A 23,170-nucleotide genomic window follows, 5' to 3' on the forward strand; every position below is an offset into this window, starting at 1 on the left:
TAGGACTCCCAGATGTCCACAAGTACTATTGGGCCTGTCATCTCACTAGGATAATTGATTGGCAGACTAACGCACAATCAAAAGATTGGATAGCCCTAGAACAAATATCTTCAACCGCTCCTTTCGGCCTAACCCCATGGCTCGAGAGAAGAAATCTGCATGTAAAACTTTTAGCCTACCCCTTTATAGGTACTTCACTGAGGATTTTTTTTAACAGTCATCCACAAATTTAAAATAACTTCAGTACCAGGCCCGCTTACCCCAATCTGGTCCAACCCAGTCTTTCCACTGGGTTTATCTGACAATTTTCTGAAACATTGGTGTAATGAATGACAATTAACAGTTTTTTTTTCTTTTGCCCTTCTCTTTATTTTAAATCTCAAGGATTTTTAAATGTGTTGTATTTGGCTTACTTACCTATTTCATATTACCTACTCATGTTATTAGTATATGCATATCCTGTTTAATAATATTGTTTGTACTTCCCTCATATTGTTAGAAATAATGTAAATTTTTCAATAAAGCGTATTTTGGAAAAAAAATATTATACAGGTTACCTTAAAGAGCAGCTGGGCTGTGAGGAAAGAGGTCAATGTAATTTGTGAGTTTGCACACTTTATCAAAAGCACTAAAAGTGATGCAGAGGTTCGCTCTGGGTCCCTGGGTTCGCTCTGGGTCCTTCAGAACCACCAGCGACAGTCAGGAATCGAACTCTTTAAATGCAAGACAATTAAATGAAATTGCAATGGGCCCAAATGTTTCTTAGAAACTGACACAACGCAGGATATATATATTCTATAATAATCTTTATTTTGATTTATTTTTCACTTTATATGCTGACAATGAAAAAAAAAAACATGTAAAAGTAGGAGAACGTTGCTTTTTCTTTGTAGTCTGGGTGAGCTGCAGATCCTGGGTCTATGTAGATTTAGCATGTTCCCTGCTGCTTGTTGAAGTCTTGCGAGTTTTTCCTATGCCTCCAGCTCTGTTCTGACTTATTCCGGTAGCAGCTGGTGGCTTCTCTCTGCTGAAGCAAGCAGAAAACACTCTGTAAGGAGCAAGCAGCTGTGTGCTAAATAGTGAAAATAACCATATTGCAAGTTTCTACTTTGAGTCTGTCACATATTCATGGTGCAGGCAGCCATTTTGTTAGCCCAGTTGGGAAGTGGAAATAGCACTGTATTACTATATGTGAATGAAGTCGAAACTGTCGTGAGTAAAGAGGGATGCAAGATATTTAAGCATTAGTAAATTTAAAGGCAACATATACTGAGAGAAAGAGTTTAAATCAACGACCTCCTTTGTAAACACTACTTGTGTGGCCATCTCTCCCTGTCGTACTTTATGGGATATTCACACTTCAACTAAGTTGTTGAATTCATTCTTCAATTATTCCTCTGCTTGCAAAAAAGCTCATCATGAATTTCTGTGGCTTTTTTGGTCCCTCTTACACCTGGCCTCTAAGTTGCAATATACGACATAAGCTTGCTATGGTGAGATATTTTGCAAGTGTATGTGTAGCCAAATTGTTTGAAACATGAGGGCAAATGAGTGCTGTTGAATGCAGAACTTTACCAATTGAATAGTAGGTGAACTCTTATCATTTGTAATGTATACTAGTATGTGTTTCCACTTACAGTGCCCTCGTCTAGTATAGCGGCCTCCTTCTCAAGCATGCATCCTAGAAGCCAGTTCATTTATGATCATTTGTGCCTTGTGGAGTGCTGCATCAAAAAGATGAAGGGACAGGCCTATGTTAAAAAAAAAACAAACAACAGAATTTTTACTTAAGTGCAACACCCTTTTTTTTAAAAAAAAAAAAAAAAGGGTGCAGCAACGCTCCCTAATTCTCGATAGCGTAGAATGAATGGGAGCGCAAAGCCTCCAGGGATACCTACGTCACGCGTCCCGGGAGGCTCTTGGGTGCTGCTTCTGCGCATGCCCGAGCATCTCGGCCATGCCCAGAAGGAGCCTTTTCATGAAAAGAGAAAAGTTTGCTGATCTCACGCATGTGCAGTGGGATCGGCAGGCCTTTTTTCCAACCCACATCACCCAATCTCGCGCCTGGGTTGGGTGACTTATGAAGAAAAACCGGAAATAAGAGGAGAAAATGGCGCTGCCCGGCGCGCCAGCTCGGGGACGAATGTCGGGACGACCCAAGAACGAATGGAAGACACCTCTGTATGAATCTGACTGCCCTGTGCGATTTTCAGTTTAGTTCCTCTTTAAAGGGGGTTGTGTGGAGTGCATGAGTGTTCATTTTGTAGTAGCTGGGAACAGTTTTCCCACCAACCTGCCCTTGGGTGAGGTTAGGAGGGCAGTGTGGAAATGCGGTTTGAGTTCCTTAAGGAGGAGAGCAGCGACGGGAGACATCGTAGGTGTGAGGATCCCAATAATATAGAGGAAGGAACATTCCCCTCAAGGTAGAGGGTTGATTGCCGGTTGATCTATATGCATTGGATAACGTTCCACAGTATGATGTGGCTAAGAGCATGTAGGGTGGTAGAGATCAAGCCTAGGCGCTGTGGTAGGCTGAAGGGGTCTTCAAGAACCTGCATCTGAAAAGGGAAGTCTGGTAATATTTTGGGTATTCTGTTGTTGGGTCATTTGGAACATTTGTTATATGAGTTATATGAAGCTTTTTTTTTTTTTTTTTTTGTAATACTGCCTTTTGGCCATTTGACCTGCATGTAATGTGTGATTATTTAAAGGGAAGTAAGAGGAGTGTGGGTGGGTTAATGGGAAAGGATAATGGTTAGTTAAAGGGGGATTGCAGCCCTGTGCAGTACCTGAGTCATGCAGAATACCTTACTTGTGTGTATGTAGTAACACACTGCAACAAAATAGTCAGGTGTGAAGGATACTAAAAGGAGCCGCAGAAAATGATGGTTCAAGCAGGGGAATCATTTTACAATGAATTCAACAGCTTGGTATGAGCATATTTTGATAAACCATCAAATGAACTGTGCGGTATATCATTGACCCAATCTGCAACAAACTGTAGATCGATGTAATCATCTCCACTCCCCACTAATAAGGACACAGTGTTCTCGTGCACTTTATAGACATCTGCCTGGGAGACACAGCATGATAATCTCATCACATTACACACACTGATCTACAGCCTGATATATTAAAATGTTCTTAGTACGATGTTTCCCTACAGCCACCAATCAGATTCAGAATTTCAGGGCATTGATGCAATATTACAGTTTAGAAAAAATGATTGCACTGGAGCATCAACGAGCTGCCATGAACTGGATGGATAACATAAGACAAAATGCTTTTTATATGTACCTTAGATGACAATAAACATTTAAAGTAACCCCTGTAGTGTGTTTGAAGCCCCATGGCCAAAATTGTTTATACGTCTCCTTGGAGTTCTGTTTAAAAATATCATGTGCATTAAAAATGTGTAGAGAAGAGTTAAAATAAAATTTCAATAGATTTGTTATATTCTATCTAATAGGCCTGATTTTATAAAGCTTCCCAAGACTGGAGAAGACAGACTATCAAGGGAAAACCTGCGCAATCCAGAAAACCTGGAATGGATCTGGTCCAGGATTGAAAACATTTGCTTAATGACTTTTAGGAAATCCATTTCAGGGTTCTCCCATGATAGTCTATCTTCTCCAGTTTTCGAGAGCTTTAATGAATCAGGCCCAATGAGTCTAATGCTTAATCTATTGAAAACATCATATTGATATTAAATTGCTCTGGGGAAGAACCAGATGAAGACGACTTTGAATGCCTACTTTAAGATCAGGTCCCTAAACAAATGCAAACGGCCTACAACAGAAGAGGTTTTAAACCCATATCTTTGGTCGCCCATGTCTCCTACCTTACCTCTGTTCCAACAGTGCATTCAGTATGCATACAACACCTTTAGCAATATTGGATACCCCAATGCTCTGTGCGTCCACTATTGTGCAGAATCCAGCCCCCAAGCAGCAGTACCATATGGGTTGGATGATTCCACCTGTAGCTTTCACCCCAAGGTTCGTCCTTGTAATGTGGTTTACAGAATCCCAGAGACTTGTATTTTGTCACAAACATGTCGAAAAGAGGGTTAGGACAGTAGAATGTCAAGAACAGGCATTTCAAATTTATTAGCAGGTAAATTACAGTCAGCACTGACAGCAGACTTGTTCCTATGGGTCCCTTCTCTTTTGGCTTCTTTCTTCTTGAATTTAGGTCTCACCAAGTTCATCCACCCAGTGATTCATTGTCCTGGGACCTCAGGGCCCAAATTCCTTGTTCTCCATAGCTTCTTCTAGACATCCATGGAGGGTCCCCTCCCTCAATTCCTGTTTTTCACACATTTCTTTTGAAGTACCTGTCTAAAAGGTGCCAAACGTTACTATAGGCCAAACAGGTAAATGCACCGGGATAGTGAATGGTTTCTACCTTGCTAAGGACAGGTTCTTCTCGCTGCATGCAGCCACCCATCAGCCGGGAGAATCAGAACCTAGTACAATCCAGCAAATCCAAGATTTGACCTCTTACACCTCAAATGGGCATTACACATCATAGCACCAGGGAATACAGCAATCTAACATTCTCAGAAATGCCGACAGAGGATACTAGAATAGAGAAGTCTTGGTCTCCATGGACAGAAGAGTGGTGATTAATATGCCTCTTCTCTTGCATTTTCATTTTTTTGCAGACCACACTGGTTCTCTTTATACAAAGAAAAGAACATTTTGCATTTAAACCCAGTGGCACAGCAGTGAGATTATGGCTAGAGTCTATAGTGATAAAAACAAAACACTAGGCAACTTTCAACATAATTCCAAATGAACGCACACAAGTGGACAAATTAAAAGGTGTGTATTGCATATATAATGTTACTTCAACTTGATATTATTATCCTTCTCAGACTTCACACATAATTGCAGAGATGCTAATACGCTCCTTCCGCAATCTTTCCTTCCTGCTGATTGTATTTATGTTGGTCTTTTTCGCGCACACGTATAATAATCGCTGATTTTACCAAGTGAAATTGTAAAACCATAACCTGTATTTATGCCAGAGCTGCGCGTATGTACAAAATGTGCCGCCAGCGGCAATGAGGGAATGCGACGTGCTGCCGGGAGACATTCGGCCTACTGTTGTTCTCAGGAAAACATAACACATGGCGACCGTAGATTGTGATTACTAACTGCTTGACAGGGTAATTGTAGCGAAATTATATTTTCGTAGGCACTCAGCAGGAGACTGTCCGAGGCATTCAGTCGCTATGGATTCTTTAATGGACACTTTTTGCTGAACCTATGCTTTGTGTCAAACAGAAATGCTCCGCTTTCATGACAGCCCGATCAAGAGCTCTGCTGATATGTAACGGGCGACTGTAGGTGGAAGATGGCATCCTGTAATTATTTAAAGAGTGAAATGGGGTTGCATACGGACACCCATGTAATTAGCCTTTAATCTGTAATGACTTATTTTAATGGAATGTTATGTATGTGAAAACTCAAATTTCATGTTTTGAAAATATATTTTAGAGAAAGATGTCTAAAAACATCTGTATTAAGTCAACTTGTTCAAAACACATTCTCAGATGGCATGACCACAACATGTGTTTCAGGTTCCCTAGCGGGATCATAGGTAAAAAAGTTAAAGCAGACCTAAACTCAAATTTTCAATTTACATAAAAGGGTAGACAACCCTTTTATTTAAAGTAAAAATATTATTATTTTTTTTTTACTGCAAAAAAAAAAAAAAAAAGTGAAGCCTCACCCCTTTCTTGTCTTGATTACTGCGGAACCTCCTGGGATACCTACGTCACGCATCCTGGGAGGCTCTTGGCTGCTCCTTCATGACCGATCTCATGCGCAGAATAGGCATCACTGTCTTTTGCCTTCTTCTTCCTTCATCTGGCTACATCATCAGATCTCACGCCTGCCCAGTGCGATATTGGGTGACATAGCCAGATGAAGGAAGAAGAAGGCCGAAGACAGTGATGCCCACCCATACTGGGTAAACCCCCTTTTCCCCTATGTTTAAAAGATCCAGTATTACAAAAATCAAGTCTTTTTGCTCAAGGTCTGGTATCGATGTAACCCTAGTCCCCCTATTGATGGTGGCTCAGCATCCAGGGTCAGTGTCTTCTTTCTTCTTTTACAGAGATGGTATATAAACACTTGTGCCCGTGCGGAGCAGACCTTTTCTTTGTGAATTGCTACAAAGTTACAATGATTCAATTTGATCACTGGTGAAAGGAGAATAGAAAAATGTTTTCCCCTTCCTGTTGCATAATGACATCAATACAAAAGAAAGATAGTGTGTGGCACTTGTTGGACATCATGAGATGCAGACCAACACCAAGGATCCCAAGGATCCCATAATTCCTCCTATTTCAAATGTTGGGCTTGGTGCTGCTCCAAAAACACTTTATCTAAGAAAACTGCATTCCAAGTGCATTCACTGCCTTTTACAGCCTTTGTTACAAGTCAACTAAAGGCTAGAGTTACAATTTTATCTGGTGAATGACCTTTGCAGATCACACGCTTTCTCAAGGTGTTTGGATCACCTATTGTTTAGACACATCTACCTTAATTATCCAGGGAACCCATTCATTGAGCCCATAATTACCATACATTGGATCTGAATGCACCATATGAAAAGCATATATCACATTCAGCTTGCAAATGTATCAATGTTGTAATCTTTTCAAACGTTATACATTGTATATGGATGGCCAGTAACATAAACCATCAATTTGGCACATCTTCTATTCTATTTAAAGAAATGAAACAGCCAATTCCTATTGTTTAACATGAATGGGCCTGTAGCGCCCATGTGAGTTTTCTGCCTGCAGCAATATTCTCCCTCTATCTTCCCCCAAGAACAGTTCTCAGACCATCTCAGTTACTGTTTTTATATCACTATAACACTCCTAAACATGACTGATAAATCAGAAGGTACCCATGCTGACCTAAAATGTTCCTGTTTTCAATCCTTCAGCTTTCTAATTGTTTTGCCGATACAATAATATCCACATGTTCACATCATGCTGTACGCTACATGCTGAGTTCAATACGTGATACGTTTCCTAATACAATGAACATGATTTTAAAGTTTTACATTTGTACTTTTACCTGCTATTACCACATTTATAATTTCCCACCTGTCTCCTCTATGCTAATCTTAACTTCTTCTTACCTGTTCTATTGTTTTATAGTCACCTATTACTGTCCAGTCTCTGATGGGTTTTCATGTCCGCAATGTCAAAATTGGATATTTCCACTTTCAACATTTCCTTTCTTGTACCAGTTCTTACACATTCTTTGATTTGCTATTGTGAAAATGTAAATGAAAAAACTAAAATTATCCTGTTTTTAATTTTCTATTTTTCTCCCTATATAGATCCTGCCAAAATATTAAATGCCTTATCTATGTCTCTTCTTGCATAACCTCTTGCATCTAATCTCTTAAATATCCACCTGTATAACAAATCCTCATTTCTCATATTATTTTGTTTCCACTGTACGTAGTACCTGGAAGAAATTGCATACATGACATTCATAGGATGAAAAGTCTCATAATGAAAAAAAAAAAAAAAAGAATTAGAGGTTGTCTCCTTCTTTTGTAATAAATGTTTTTATGCTCAATACAAATGTTTCTAAACCCCTCCATTCCCCATCATCGAATTCTAAGGTAAAGGCCATATTAACCAGATTCCTATTTATGTATTCCACACATTTTTTTAACAATCCTAATTTACCAAAGACTAGGACATCACCAATATAGCGCAACCATGAACTAATAAATCTCTGATATGGGTCCTGTGCTTTATGGATTCATACCTCTTGGCAAGCAAAAGATTGGCATATGTAATAGTTCCAGAAGTTCCTACCATGCCATTAATTTATGATGCTGTTTGCTGTCAAAGAGCAGTTGCAAACACTTGAAACAAAGAGGAGTGAGTTGCTCCCCAGAACTAACCTCAAATATTTTCTGTTTAATGTTACATATTCCTAAAACTTACCATTAGGAGTCAGCATTTTCCTTATTTATCCGATTTCTAAATTACCCAGCTATATAGGATTACTACAGATCACAAGGCAAACAATATCTGCCTAGCCTAAAGCATCATCTGTGACTTCAAATATGTGATTGATTAATTGATTATATTATGGATAAAATACAAAATCAAGAAATTTGGACATTAGTTAGGTATGTATACATATAGGGTGTCTGGGAGAATGCTTCATATCATTGTGAATGTTTGGTAGGAAATATTAAACTGGTTCCCTTGGCAGTCATTGTAGTATATCCTCACCCAGATCACCACACCTAGATGCATATAGGCATATATTAGTCATATAAAATAGTGAAAATGCCATTTAATGTGGGAATTGGAATATAACAAATATGGATTTGCATGGATTGCAATGAATGTACTGCATGGAACTTCAATGGCTGCAATGGCTGCTAAGGCCAGATACCATCACAAAGTTACTCTATCCATCCATTTTTTTCAGAAAATGTCTGATCCAGGTCAAATATACAACTTTGAGATCCCAAGATCACAGGGATTGTTTAGGTTGAGTGCAGGGTACTCATGACACAGACAAGTAGACAGTAAGCATAGCCAGGATGTGGATCACATCAGCCTTGGTGAAAATACCATTTGTGTACAGTATACATAGGGTCCAAAAGTTTGGTACATGATCAGTTTCTAAGGGATAAAAAACGTGACTACTTAGGTAGTGTTGCCGAGCCGGAACATTTTAATATAAGGAGAGGGTGAAGAGAAAAGTGGCTCTTTAAGGCAATATTTATAAAAAATGTATTAAAATCTTTTATTTGATTAGTTTTTTTTTGAATACAAAGAAAAGATTTGAATCAATTTTATATAAATATTGTCTTAAAGAGCCATTTTTCTCTTCACCCTCTTATCTTACATAAGGAACCACATGACTCTGCAACACAAAGCTTGGTAGAAGCAGCACCTCAATGTCCTCCTCCCCCTTTCCCCTTGTCCCCTACTTTTCTCATCTTCGCCCGCCACAGAATTTTCCCTTTGCAAATCTCATCCTGCTTCTCATCTACATCATTCACCTCTATTGCCAAGTATTGCAATTTTCACAGAGGCTTAGGATATGCAACATGCAACATGCAACAAGCCTTAAACGGTGACGGAGAAGGTAATAGGGCCACATTTAGAGGGTCAAGCAGCAGGGTACCCATGATTTTAGAAATGTGGTCCAGTAAGCATAGCCAGGTTGCTACATATTTTACAAGACAAGGGGTCAGTTTTCTGGCAGCTAGGATGAATGCTTGATGGGGCACAACACTGGAGCCGTCAATGCTCCATACCGCTCCTGATGACACTGCGGTTACTTATATCCAATCCTCCTCATTTGCCTCTTCTGTAACTCAGAGATCCCAAATTCACCGGCATTGTTTATGGCGAGTGACGTATTAGGTAGTAAAGTAAGGATGAGGAAGACACCTACAAAAACAGCCTAGCTGAGACAATGCCCTATGGATTCCCATCTTTTTAGTGGACTGGAAGAGGTATGAGATCGCCAGTCCAGACTTCCTGTTTCCCAACAGCATAGACTATAGATTTTTTCTGAAACAAGCTTTATTAATGATGACCTATTCCATGGCTTCTGTTTGCTGATATACTAGTGAAACCTTCATAGATTTACATGGGTCTGTAGCCAGGCTGCAATAAAGTAAAAAATGTTTGAGTTTTATTAATTCTTTAAATTTTTATGAAACTGCCCTATGCTGGCAGTACACTGGAGACCCAAACTACTGTTGTTACATAGTGCAGGGGTTTGGGTCTCCAGATTTCTGTCATGCCTACAACAAACAAAGCTTATGTTCCCTGAGCAGCATTGTTGATTGGAGCATTGCATGATCAGACAACTGGGGACCTGGACTGCTACAGCAATGGCCTGGATCTCCAATGTGCTGCGGGCACAGGACAGCTTCATGTAGAAGCAAAGCACTAACATGCACAAAAAAACCAAAAAACTCATACATTTCCTATTTTTTTTATTCTTTCTGACTGCATCCTGTTAAATTATAAAGGTTCAGCTCAGCTTCAAGCCGCAGCCCGTTGAACTCTGGTCATTCCTTTCACTGTATGATACAAGCGCTATATAAATCGGCCCAATTTTCCCCATATGGACCCTGAAATCTACTTATCCAGATGCATTATGAAAGGATTACAGCCTGTGTTCATTGTCCCTGCTGTGTTGTTTATGCCTAACACCCTACCGTGCCTCTAAAAAATGACCCTTTCCACTGGATCTAATTATTCACGGGCCTCCTGGACCCTTCACTTTTAAGTGAAACTGGTTTAAATGAACATTAATGAAGGGAAAACAACAAGGTGTATAGTCCCACTGGTTTAATTACAAAGCTTCGCACAAACACTATATTCTAATTATGCATCATGTCTGCAGCGCACAACAATGCCTTGCGATTCATGCTAAATCACAGCCTCCTAACCTTTCCCTTCAGCTGAAACAGCCAGTCGCTCATGTAGTCCCGTAGGTCCTACTTGCACAGAAGCAGAATGTTTTTTTAATAATGTTCAAATTAGTCGTGTGACTTGCCCCTGGCAAGACAGGAGTTAATAATGGGGAAAAAAATACGGTATACAAGGTACTTAGAAGGGCTTTGTATTGTTAGAAATGCTGGAAACAGGAGATAGAAGTGTTCCTGTGTTACAATGGAGGGAACATATTAAGAAGCCATGCTGTCCCAGGCACAGGCAAATAAAGTGGACCTATTTTTTGGGAACTATCCATCCTATCAGTCTACCCCTGGAGTTGCAAATAGATTGCTAGAATTGTAAAATGTGGTGGATGTTTGGCTTTTGAAGGACAAGCTGAAGATTTGCCGCACAATAGGTTTCAGCTTAATTCAGGGGAGTTGAGGTTCACATTTCCAGCAAAGTTACCATACTGGACAAGTGGCATATTTTATTTTCCTAGAATGTGTTTATAATATTGGGGACTGTAACTAATTCAGACCAAACTGCCCTTTGCAGCATGTTACCGCAGTCTGCAGTAGGGTAATGTGCATCAAATAAAATATATATTGCCCTTATTGCCATAGTTGCCAATATTTGTAAGCAATCCCCTTATTGGAAATTACAGTAGGACCTAACCGGAGAGGCAGAGGTTCTGCATGAAGATCCACAAAGCCTTGTACCATGGGCCCTTTTGAAAGTATCTGTTGCAACTACTGTGGTCTGAGGTCCCTGACTTTGGCACAAATGCCTTGGTAAAAAATACAATTTGAGTACCAATACAGGAACCACATGACTCTGCAACACAAAATTTGGTGGAAGCAGCCATTAAATCTCCTTCCCCTTGCCGTTTACTTTCCTCATCTTCATCCTCCGCTGCATTTTCCTTCTGCAAAACTGCAACTCATTGTGCCGCTCTTCTAATTCATTGACCTCTATTGACAAGTATTGTAAGAGTGGCTCATGAGCACTGACATGTGGTCCACTTAAGCATAGCCAGGAGGTAACATATCTCCATGGAATATGGAATCAGTCGTATGGCAGCTAGGAAGGATGCTTGACAGGCACAACAATGGAGCTGTTAAAGCCAGCTACTGATCTTGACGATAGTGTGGTCACTTATACCCCCTCATCCCCATTTGATTTCTGTAAAAACCACCAATCCCACCATGCGACCCAGAGCATATGCTACATTCTACGGTAAAGAATGCAATGCTATGTTGCAGCTTGCATGCTTGAGGCCAAGGATTCACATAGAACCCAAGCTGCAGGCAACTCTGCAGATCGAGAGGTGACTGACTCCATGCCACCACCAGCCAGGTAAGATTAAGTGTGACAATGGCACTGACCTGTTGGCTGCCCTTCACCTAGGAAACATAACCTGGTGCATGTTCTTCACCTGGTGGTGCCATATTTATATATATATATATATATATATATAAGTTCTCATCATGAATCATGGTTTCCAGGAGGTCTTTTTTAGGCTAGAAATGTTTATGGCCAGGTACTTTTTTACCTAACCATGACTCACCTTGCAGAAATGAAGCACCAACATCAGCTCTGTGAAACCTTCATGCATTTAAACCCAATGTTGGCTATGCTGAAAAAGCTGCAACAGCAGCAGCATGCAAGCAAGCAGTGAGTACTTCTGCAAATATGGTAGAAGGACAAGCCCTAGAGAACACAAGCAGAATTTGGAAACTTTTTGAAGAGGCCAGTAAAATGGTTGTGATGAGGCCAGGATGATGCAATTCTTCATGTCTTCCTCCTGGAGCACACACATTCAGGGTCTGATGGACCATGCACTCCAAGCACAGCAAGAAGAAGACCTGCTATTGTCAGCAGGGCTATTTGCTTACGTTCACCACAAAGTTTTGGTTTATTGAACTTTAATCCAGATTTGCTAAATCTTTAGCAATTGAATCCGGGAATAGTGGCCCAGTACTACTGCTGACAAGCTACTTTTATTTTAAATAATGAAACCTCTATAGCTAAATACACAACTGATGTATTTATGTAAACTGTTTTACATGGGGAAGGTGCTTCCACACCTATACAAGTCAAGAAGAATGCAAAAGTAGCAAGACGGTCAACCTGCAATTGCTTGGCACTGTCCAGAGCTCATTGGCAGAGCTTTGGGCTGAATTCATAGTGTTCCATGTGCTTTATAGCACACACATAGATGTGAATGGGCCCAAGTAAGCTACAACCTTTTTGTAGGGCCCATTCAAACCTATGTATGTGATACAAAGCACATGGAACAGTAGGAATTCAGCCTAACGCCCCGTAGACATAGACATCAGCTCATTCTCATATATGTAAGCCAGACACATAGGAAAGCGGGGATCGTCAGCTGTGAATAGGCCCCCAGTCATTTCAAGCAGTAGAACCTGAATATGTTCGACTGCTGTCCCCTTGGGTGCCGAGAACATTATTCTCCCCTTTATTTAGAGTATATTTCCAGCCTTTGGTCCAAAACAGTTTACATATTGTATATACATTTCTAATGTGGCACCTAAATCTTGAGACTGACTGCAAAAAATTACAAATTATTGGCAGGAAAAATATAGCACATACTCTATAAGCGGTACAACCTTGTATTTAGCTGTTTTGTCTGCAATGAAGTTGTACCTGTTTCTACAAACACAGCAAGAAAGGTGTGAAATAAGGTTAAGACTATATATAAATTGATTTAAATCAGTATAACATAAACTATGTTTCTGGCCAAATCTATTTTGTCCTATAGCTATTTGAACAGATGCAATTGCAATTATAGGGAGTCTGTCTTGGATTCAGATCTGTTCTGCAGAGGATTAGAGCAGGGAAATACAGAATTAACAGAATTATTTAGCCCATGTTCTTCTTCTGCCTGCCGGTACACCGCTAATTCTGCTTTCCCAATGACAAGCAGCAGGGGGTACAGTACAGAAAAGCGCGTACAGTGCGTGGGCACCGAATAGTGATGACTCTCATCTACTGGGGCTCTTTGTATGCATGTTTTATCATCAAAACATAGCCTACCACCCTGTGTCATGAAAACACACCATGCCCTGCAGCCGCACTAAACTCGTATGCGGACACAACGGTTACTGAAAGTTTTTCAAATTAAAGAAACATTTTGATTATTAAGGCAAAGCATACCGCAGAAATTCTTATTAAAAGGTTGCTTAAAGAAGACCTTGGGTCTAATGGAAAAGCAGAATAATGTTTTATAATGAGAAGCTGCTGAAATCATGAAATATTACAAATTAACACTTGAATGGTGTTCCTTACTACAAGGAGAGCTGCTAATATTCATGGACATGACAACTTCAAAAACTTGTCTATTCTTACAGATGGCTGACAGTACAAAGTACACAGATAGAAATCCACAGTTGCTTATGAAAATAACATTTTAATGTCTTTTTGGGGGCTTTGACATCCTGAGAAATATCCACACAACACCCTATTTTTGTTCACAGGGAATATAGCAGATATTCAATTTTGTAAAGTTGGCATTGAGGAGGTCTGGACACTCCTCAAAGAGGCCCTGTCACTAGACTATACATTTTACAACATTAGGCATGTTTTACCTGTAAAGCCTTTTTTGTGTAGACTTGTAAAAGCCATGAAACTGCTGCTGGATGCCACCGTCGTCTGTCGGCAGACTCAGAGCTATCACTAAAGTATATTATTATAGTATTCCCATTAGCTCTTGGCATGGCAGCTACATGAAGGATTATGTAGGGAGGTGAAGATAAAAGTGGAGCAGCTGCACCACTTCTAGAAGAGAAGATGGCTACGACATGGAAAGAAGGAGAGGTCTTGGCATGGAAATTGATTTGTCTTTATGTATAGCATGTTTAAAGACACAGTGAGAATCAATAAAATAATATCGAAAGTATGGAAAGAAATCAATAAAATATTATGGATATCTCCATATTTTGCCAGATGAGTATCACAGGCCCTCGAAAACTTCTTTAAAGGTGACCAGATATTTTCCTATTTGGATCATCTGCAATGAAGTTGTAACTATATCTACAAACACAGCCAGAATGGGGTGAAATAAGGTTAAGACTAGTGTTGGTCAGTTAGTTGGTTAGTTACAAAAAACACAATCAATAAATTACTATAAAATTAATTATTTCGAGAGTTTAGTTCAGTTCCATTTTATTATACTTTTTGTCCATGCACAGGGCTTCATTTAAAGAGTATAGTCGAAATTTACCTTCTCTTCCAATAGGTCTGCTGCACCATTATAATTCCAGGAACAAATTGTTTTAAGAAAATATGTATCAAAAAAGGGGTCAACTGACTTTATTTTTGAAGTTAGGTATATGGAAATATGCCAGTCTTAAAACATTTGATGTACAAAGAATAGATTTTGAGCTTCTAACTGCAGTGCAAACAAACGGGTAAGACTGCAGTGACAGGTGAAATGATAGCAAGAACAAGATTTAATCCTCTCATATTTAACTTTCTTTGATCAAGATACAATCTAACCATGTCATATGCCAGTTCTTTTCCCTATTTCACTGTGAAATAGGGGGTAGGGGTTGTGTATATTTTGCAACAAATGGAAAGTAGGACAATTATATGGGCAATAATCAGTAGAGGGGTATGTTTTTGTTGTACCCTAGGTCAGGTTGTAATTTAAATCACTTTAAATCTGAGACAATAGAAAAAAAGCATTGTGTTACATTACAGTAAATCAAAGTGACCAACTAGATTTCATTTTCACTGATCTGATCCAAGTGAATGGAAATCTTGGCCACTAAGAGTTACCCTGCTTTACATGTTACTTATATGAACTTTTGTGTGGGTGAGATCTCGGTCAAAGGGTCAATCCATCCATATATGTATATCATATAGTTCTGCTGGACTGTCATAGAATGAATCACGAACCAACATCTTTTCTCTCAGACTTAGTGAGTGTGGAAGAGACCTGCTAACATTATTTGATTATTATGTGATAATGGAGAAAGAAAATTAAGGACTTGAGAGCCCTCCTAATATAAAATATTGTGGCAGTAGGGACTGAAGGACACGGATTTAACCAGAGTCCCTGAGAAATAAAGAAAGACAGTGGATGACCCAATCTAACAATTTTATTCCCAAACTAAAAAATCAGTTTCAGGTTTATTGAGCATTGTAAAAGCCTTGCCTACATTTTTATACCTACTAGTGCATCCAATATAGTGAAAGTTACTTAATCCCCCTAAACATCCCTGAAAACGTGTATCATTCATTGCATACCTTGCTTGTAATCTGGAAGAGAGTGCAGTCTCACCATTCAGCTGGTAGTAATCCTTAAATGTTCTTGCTACGTTTCTTCCAAGCTTCATATCTGAGATCTTTAGTTAAGGAATATTTTTTGGAGCTTTATCCAACATCCAATGACAACACCCAAGTTATGCAACCTTAAATTTACAATGCAGTGTAGTAAGAAATGCAAGACCTGTACATTGGGGAGACCAATCAATCAGACCTATCAATAATGGATGTATTCCTTTTTTGCACCCCCCCTTAAAAAGGAAAATTCCATCCATTTCTTGTGAGCTCAGCATTTTTTTTTTTAATGCCCCTCCCTAGAGGATGCTTTATCAGGCAGTTCTTTAGGACTGAGTGGTGTTTACACATAAATACATTGGGCCTGATTTATTAAAGCTCTCCAAGACTGGAGAAGATAGGCTCTCATGGATAAATCGTGGTGATCCAGCAAACCCGAAATTGATCTGGTCCTGCAATAAAAATATCTACCAACTAATATCATATTATTTTCAGGAATTTAATTCCAGGTTTATTGGATCACCCAATATGTTCTCCCATATTAGTCCCCCTTATCCAGTATTGTAGACGATTATTTTTAAAGCTCATAATGTCCTTTAGACTTGATGCAGTCTATATGCTTAAAGTGGGAATATTTGAGAAATGGGATTTTCAGAGACAAAATAAAGATTTGTATCTAATAATGCTTTGAATGAGAACATGCAAAAACCTTTTATATAAAAAATACATCAAGAGTTTAAGTTAAGTACACTCAAAATTCCCCATATAAATTCTATAGGCACTCTTAATTACCTTCTCATTTAAGGCATGACCTTGATTTGGAACATAAATTCACCCTTCAAAGTTCGGGGGTAAATATGTCTGACCATCCAATTAAAAATAAGCAGTCCATAATTGTCAGCTATTCATTTATTATGTCTTTTGTTTGCTCATTTACAAAGCTCTTGAGTAGATTCCTTTAAATAATCATAGGGTAAGCTCTCAATTAGCTATTAAATCAGCAATGCGCCCCACATGCCAATAATATTGATTTATTTTTAATTACCTTTGTGAAGGACTCTTGCTGATTACTTAACTCATGTAGTTAATATAGTTTATGGATATTGTGGGAGCTAATACTCAGCGGCTGGAGATTTGGATGGCCAGCAGCCTGAAACAAGCGGATCATGTAGAGTTTTTTTTAAAAATACAATATACAAATTAAAAGATCTTCTTTGATTTACACATCCATAAGTTTTCTAATAATTGTAGTGAAAGATTCAGCATTTGTAGGAATATCATTTTTAAAATCTCCCTGCATAACAAAACATTTCTGTCGATTATTAAAGCTGAACTCGAGAGGAAGATTAGGAGTGCCAGAAGCTAATCATTTTTGCTGCAGTACTCATGTGCTAACCAGGAACATGGCTAAAGCTAGAGAGAGCAGAGTAACTGAGAGATCAGCCATTTCTCTTTGTCTTCTATTCTTACACTGAAGGTGGGACAAGAACTGTGAATCAGAACTGGGCGGACTGAATAGAAATCCTTTGGCAGCTCCATTCTATGTATTTCAAATGTGTATTTAGATGTCTGCTGAAGGTTAGCATTAGAGAAGAGATGATTTGATATTCAATTTCTAAATGCTGAAAAGTTTATTAATGAGCAAATTCTTAAACTAAACAACCTTTATAAATTGTGGTCCTTAATCAACCCCACTCCCTCAGCAAGGTAAACTCACCTAAACATTGTCCCTGGCTGGCAATCCTCTGTCGAATTACCCTGTATATACAATAGTATTAAAGGCTACATGGTTGGGTGACATCAGTTACTCTAACTTCTCTACAGTCAGAAGTTAGAGCAACCACCTAAACTTAAACCACCAATTGAATTTTATAGCAGAATTCTATGTATACATTTTATATAGGTTTATCTTCCTTGTAAACTACAATCTTCACCAGGTCTTTTAGCCACATGCTCAGATTTACTATGATAACTGCCTCTATGACCTATAGTAGGAAATAGGGGCAAGTGGGTCCATGTTCTGGATTGCTAGGGTTGACAAAATCTGCATTGAACATGATTATGGGTTTCCCGGGTCCAGTTGTGCATTACAAGAAAGTTGAATGTATGTACAGGTAACTGGTGGTGGCTTCAATGACATTCAAGTGGTTTGTGTCATAATATAATAAGGATGCAAAGGTTTGCTTTAAAACACTGATGATGGGGCTATGCTGAATATGAAATTCAGATTATCAATCTGTTGTGTAATTTGAGTTAAAGTCAAACTTCACCAGGATATTGATCATTCAAAGAACCAAATGCTGATATTCAATCAAAATTCTGCTGCTGGGATTGACATATCATATACATCTAGGGACTATTCATTTTAGGGGGGCAATAATTACTGTAGTATTATTGTACTTGCAGGGTATTTAGTATTTACAGTGAGCTGGTGCCAAACGGGGACTAAAGTGTTAGTGTGTAGAGTTTGTAAATAGGGATGAGCGAACACCTGGAAGTTCGGGTTCGCCGGGTTCGGCCCAACTTCGGCTCAAAGTTCAGGTTCGGGTACCCAAAATCGTAAAGTTCGGTACGGACCCGAACTTTACAGTTTGGGTTGGCTCAACACTACTTGTAAAGTATCATCATCATTGTTTTCTTGTTTTCTGCTCCCAATGGGACTCAGTTTATTAGCTTTTTGTAAAGTGCAAAATACAGTATGTTACAGAAATCCTTGGGCAGAATTGCTGCTGGTGGTCTTTATATTATGTCGTCCACTACTACTCGGGGGAGTGGGCGTGCTTATACCATAATGACGTCACTCTGGGGGAGGTTTCTCCCCGTTTGAGTGACAACCGGCTCCCGGTACATGCGTGGTCAGGAGCTGGTGATTTTAGTGGTCCGCGGGACCGAAAAGGTTGAAGGCCACTGCTTTAATTTGTTTTTTATCACTTGCCACAACCACCGAGAGCCACATAAAAGGGACCCTTGCCACTAATATACACATTACCCTCTTGTTTTAAATTCTACAATGTTCCTCATGCATTCAGGCATTGCCATTTTGATGCATTTGGCTACTGTATTTACATTTTAGAAACCAGAATAAACCATTAACACTTTTCCCCTAAACAAACCAGATTTGGGATTATTATTATTTTTGGACTATTTCGGCTGAACGGCACTAAAACTGAAAAACCAGCAAATTCTAGGAATGCTGTATGCCTTTTTGATTTTCACGTGCAGTGATCCACAAAACAGTTAAATCCGTTTCAGGCCTCAAAGCAAAACATGAAAATAGCTTGAAGATCCGACAAATGCAGCGGGTTTTCCTGTGTAATCTGGCCTGGATTTGCTTGTGGTACATGATTTCTACACAGCATGCTTTTCTGCAGAAATGGTGATAAGCAATGAAACCATATAGCTGCAGTCTCTAAGTAATAGTTCCACTTCGCTGCTCTCTTTTTTTTACACAATCACTTCATTTCAGGGGCTCAAAATATTTGGACAATTGGCTCAAAGGCTATTTCGTGGGTTGGTGTGGGCAATTCCTTCATTATGTCATTATCAATTAAGCAGATAAAAGGCCTAGATTGCATTTGTATGCAATCTTTTTACTATATCCACAGGTCACAATTCAATTAGAGTGGGGGTCGTCTGGAATGCCTCTTATATTGCTGGCTAGTGGGAAGGCTGCCACTCTAACAGATCGTCAAAATTATCATTGGTATCAGTACAACTAACCTGAGAGTCACAAATTGCTCCAGGACCACATAGTAACCTCTGAAGGATCCCTAGAGTTCTATGGAACCGTGGTTGAGAAACACTGGCCTAGATCCTTTTGTGTCCATCACTACTGAACAAAACTAACGCAAGGTGGCTTTTCTTTGTTTGTACAGTTAAATATAAAAAAAAAAAAAACAAAAAAAAAACACTGTGGGTCTAGATAAAAGATCTTCTTTATTTGCCACCAAAACCAGCACCCTAACAGTGCTCATCCCCTTTGTTAAGAGAGGTTCCTACTTCACTGGTTTGGTAGGTTTTCTTTATTCTTCAAGATTACCCAGGATATATTTTTTCCCTAATGCAAAACCACCTTTAATGATGCCTCTGATCACAACTACATAAATTCAGTATACTTTGTATTTGTAACATGACTTGTTATTATCTCTTAGCTGTTCTATACATAGATGTCTTGACTAGGCCAATAATCCATCTAAAAAAAAGCAAACAAGTTTACCAAAGAGTGACCTTTTATCCAGAGCTGGTTGATAATCTCCTGATGTACTGAAGGTCTGTATTCCTCTGGGGGACTTTCATGTTCTCTGGGACCCCAGTCTACTTTTTGCTTCTGTTCACACTGTAAGCATAGGAGTCTTTGGGCAAGAAGACTATTGGAGGTCCACATAGAGGTCATGTGAAGCTTGATAAAAAATGACTTTAAAGGAATATACAAATAAACCAAACTTACTAATTAATTCTAATAAAAGTTTCAACCAACTGTATATGATATATTCCACACAAGAAACAGGCATGCTATGATTTTGGATACTGGCTAATGTTGATTTTGCAGACCTTCTCACACGAGAATTACAGAATTAAAACCTGAGAATCAGAATACTGCTGCTAATATCACCTTTTTGAGTTTATGGAGCATAACTGCAGTGGGGGGCTTCTTTTTAAAATGTCTTTAGATATCTCAGTGTCCTTCTTAGTGAGGATCATCATGCTTTACAATGCTTGTAGCATTCACTGCTTGACTTATTCTTTCTTAGAAACTGTTTACTATTATTGGGTGTCCTTCAACAGTACATTCCTTGTTTGAGAGAAATAGTCATTTTGTGTCCTCGCCTAAAGGGAAGTTTTTGGTTATGTCCTGATGGATGAGGAGTTGTGGAGTCTGAATTAGATTTCATATTAATACTACTGACACTTGAAGGTCATCCAGTAGTCCTTTCCTGCGTGGGAGGTAGTCATGTCCCAGCTGGATACAGGTTGGACACGGCTATATGGCTCTGGATATATGTATATGTGTATGGATATAGATTCAGTGTGAAGGTGCAAAACATTGTCCTGGCTACTGGTACACTAAACATAGGGTGGCACTTGAAAAAACAAAATGTACTCCTCATACTGATGAAATGCTACATTCTGGCAGTTCATACCACACTTTTTTAGAAGCCAAAATATTTGAATCTTCCTATATTTGTAGGAGAAGGTGTTAGCCATGATGACCAAACCTATATCATCCTATTGCTCAAATTCACATATGCAAAAAAAGCATGAAAACATCATAAATCTCATGTACATACCTACTATGTTCGTGTGTGAGGAGTGCCTCAAAAAGTAGTCAAGATGCTTGCAACTAAAATCTACTTATTTGAAATGGCTAATGAAGGTAAAACACATTTTGGGTTTATTTGGAAATGGTAAGGCTCTGTTAATGTATTAGTTTGGGTTTGGTGACTTCATATCTCCAAATGAATCATTAGGGGCTTATATTGCGTTAATTCGTTAGTCCATATCTGAATGTCAACACATTTTAGCGCACCTTTGCAGTAAATCTCTTGGGTACTGTCAAGTATCTTTGAAAAATCAATAATACTTGGTAAACCACAACAAATTATATATTTCCATGGATACTGGGTAAACCAAGGTACTTCTAAAGCTAAAGTATAACACAGGTTTTGTTGACCTTGAAACAGGAACCTTTCTATAATTACTATATCCACAGCTCACAGTATATTAGCATGGTTGAGAAAAAATCATAAAAGCATAATAAATCAAACTGCTAAATGGATAGGATGGCTTAACATACAGTTAGGTTGTAGTCAGTTCCAAGAAGTAAAGGACATGTATATTGTGTGGGCTCATAAATTCAGGAGCTAAGATATCAAAGAAGTTTATTAATGGTACTGGGCAGAACCCACAGATACAATTTAGTGTTATTGTTTGACCGGACTCAATGCTATACTTGACAGCCTTGTTTTTGGAGAGACAGCAACCTCATTTTTACAGTTACTGAGAGGTCACTTGATTTGTTCCAAAAGACCTTTGTGGAGAGAAATGATTAAATGAATGTCTTGCTTCTTTGTGTCATGCTGTAGTATGTGCGTTCCCCTGGGCTACAGTGTGACCGCTGCATGGAATCAAGCAGGCCCGGTATAAGCACATCATTTGCACTCATTCAGATGAAGAGTTAATAGTTTAAAACAACATCCGCCATGACGAATCCAAGCGCCTGACTTTATAGCTCCTCCGCTCATGAACATCAGAAAATTAATTGCACAGCAACGTTCCCATTAACTTTATGGCTGGGGAAGTAATAAGCAACTTCTCAGAATTGTGCGCACTTTCCCAGCTGCTGCCCGGTGACATCCATTTCATCAAAGTAAATCACCGCTCTAAAATATAGAAATTTTTCCATTAATTTTGATAGATTGCAAGTGGTATCAGAATTAAATATCTGTATTTGTTTACTTAAATATAGAAATTTTTCCATTAAAATTTTCCTTTTCCCTTTTTTTCAGAGTACTACCAATTTAAACCAAGCCAAGGAGTGCAATATTATAAGCTGGGTTTCCTTTTCATCCAAAGCATTTTCATAAAAAGACAACTGCAGGCAAAACGTAAAATTCACTGCAAAGTGAAAACCTATTTACCAGTATCTATGTTTTTTATGTAGGGAGAAAACAATTATATTCTACAAATTTTCAGGCCTGATAATTAAACTTATCTCTGGCAACATCACGCTTTGGTGGGAACAAGATAACAAACCGGCCTCTGCATACAATGTGCATCTACCAGGCTGTAAACCACTTCAATAATAACTCTCTCAGTTTGATGAAGCTAGTTTAAAGATTGTAACTTTCCTTATGGATAAACTACTTCAAGAACAAAGTAATGTCATGTAATTTACTTTAGTTTGCACTTTACTTATGTTATACTACGTGGCCTATACGTGACCATCACACCTACCTATATGGCCAAAAATATGTGATCACCCCCCCACCACACACCACCAAAATTATTGAATTCAATGCTATAACAAACCAGGAAATTTAGAGAGCATTTACGTCTTTCTGTTCCAGTGTGACTGTACTCCATGAGCACAAAGTCATCTCCATAACTCTCATACTATCTAATTCGGTGTAATTCCTTCAAACATGCACCAAAATCTTAATGAATACCTTTCCAGAAGAGCAGAGGCTGGTTCAGCTTCAAGAGGGTGAAGTCAACTTTACATTAGGAGTAATGGTTTTGGAATGCAATGTCCAACAAGCTCATATAGATGTGATGGTTAAATGTTCACAAACTTTTACCAATAATGATTTTTAGTTTACTTTATAGTGGAATTCCATTGGAAGTACAATGTTTTTAAACAATAGAAAGTCTAAAAGAGCCACCTTGTGTCATAAAGATATTAAG

General features: G+C 38.8%; 1 protein-coding gene across 2 annotated transcripts in view; it reads right to left on the reverse strand.

The window, feature by feature from the left end:
• Positions 1-787: 787 nt before the first annotated feature.
• AGBL4 (AGBL carboxypeptidase 4) overlaps positions 788-23,170 on the reverse strand; it is a 917,984-nt gene continuing 895,601 nt past the window's right edge. Inside the window, exons 12-13 of one of the 2 annotated variants that reach the window (XM_072419611.1) lie at positions 15,734-15,824; positions 788-1,024 (exon numbers count right to left, since the gene is read on the reverse strand). In XM_072419611.1, the coding sequence (XP_072275712.1) occupies positions 919-1,024; positions 15,734-15,824 (197 nt within the window). In that variant the 3' untranslated portion in view covers positions 788-918. Of the gene's footprint in view, positions 1,028-15,733; positions 15,825-23,170 lie in introns of both variants that reach the window. The other variant, XM_072419609.1, reaches the window with a different exon arrangement.

Source organism: Pyxicephalus adspersus, chromosome 8 (assembly GCF_032062135.1).
Source record: "Pyxicephalus adspersus chromosome 8, UCB_Pads_2.0, whole genome shotgun sequence".
Lineage (NCBI taxonomy): Eukaryota > Metazoa > Chordata > Amphibia > Anura > Pyxicephalidae > Pyxicephalus > Pyxicephalus adspersus.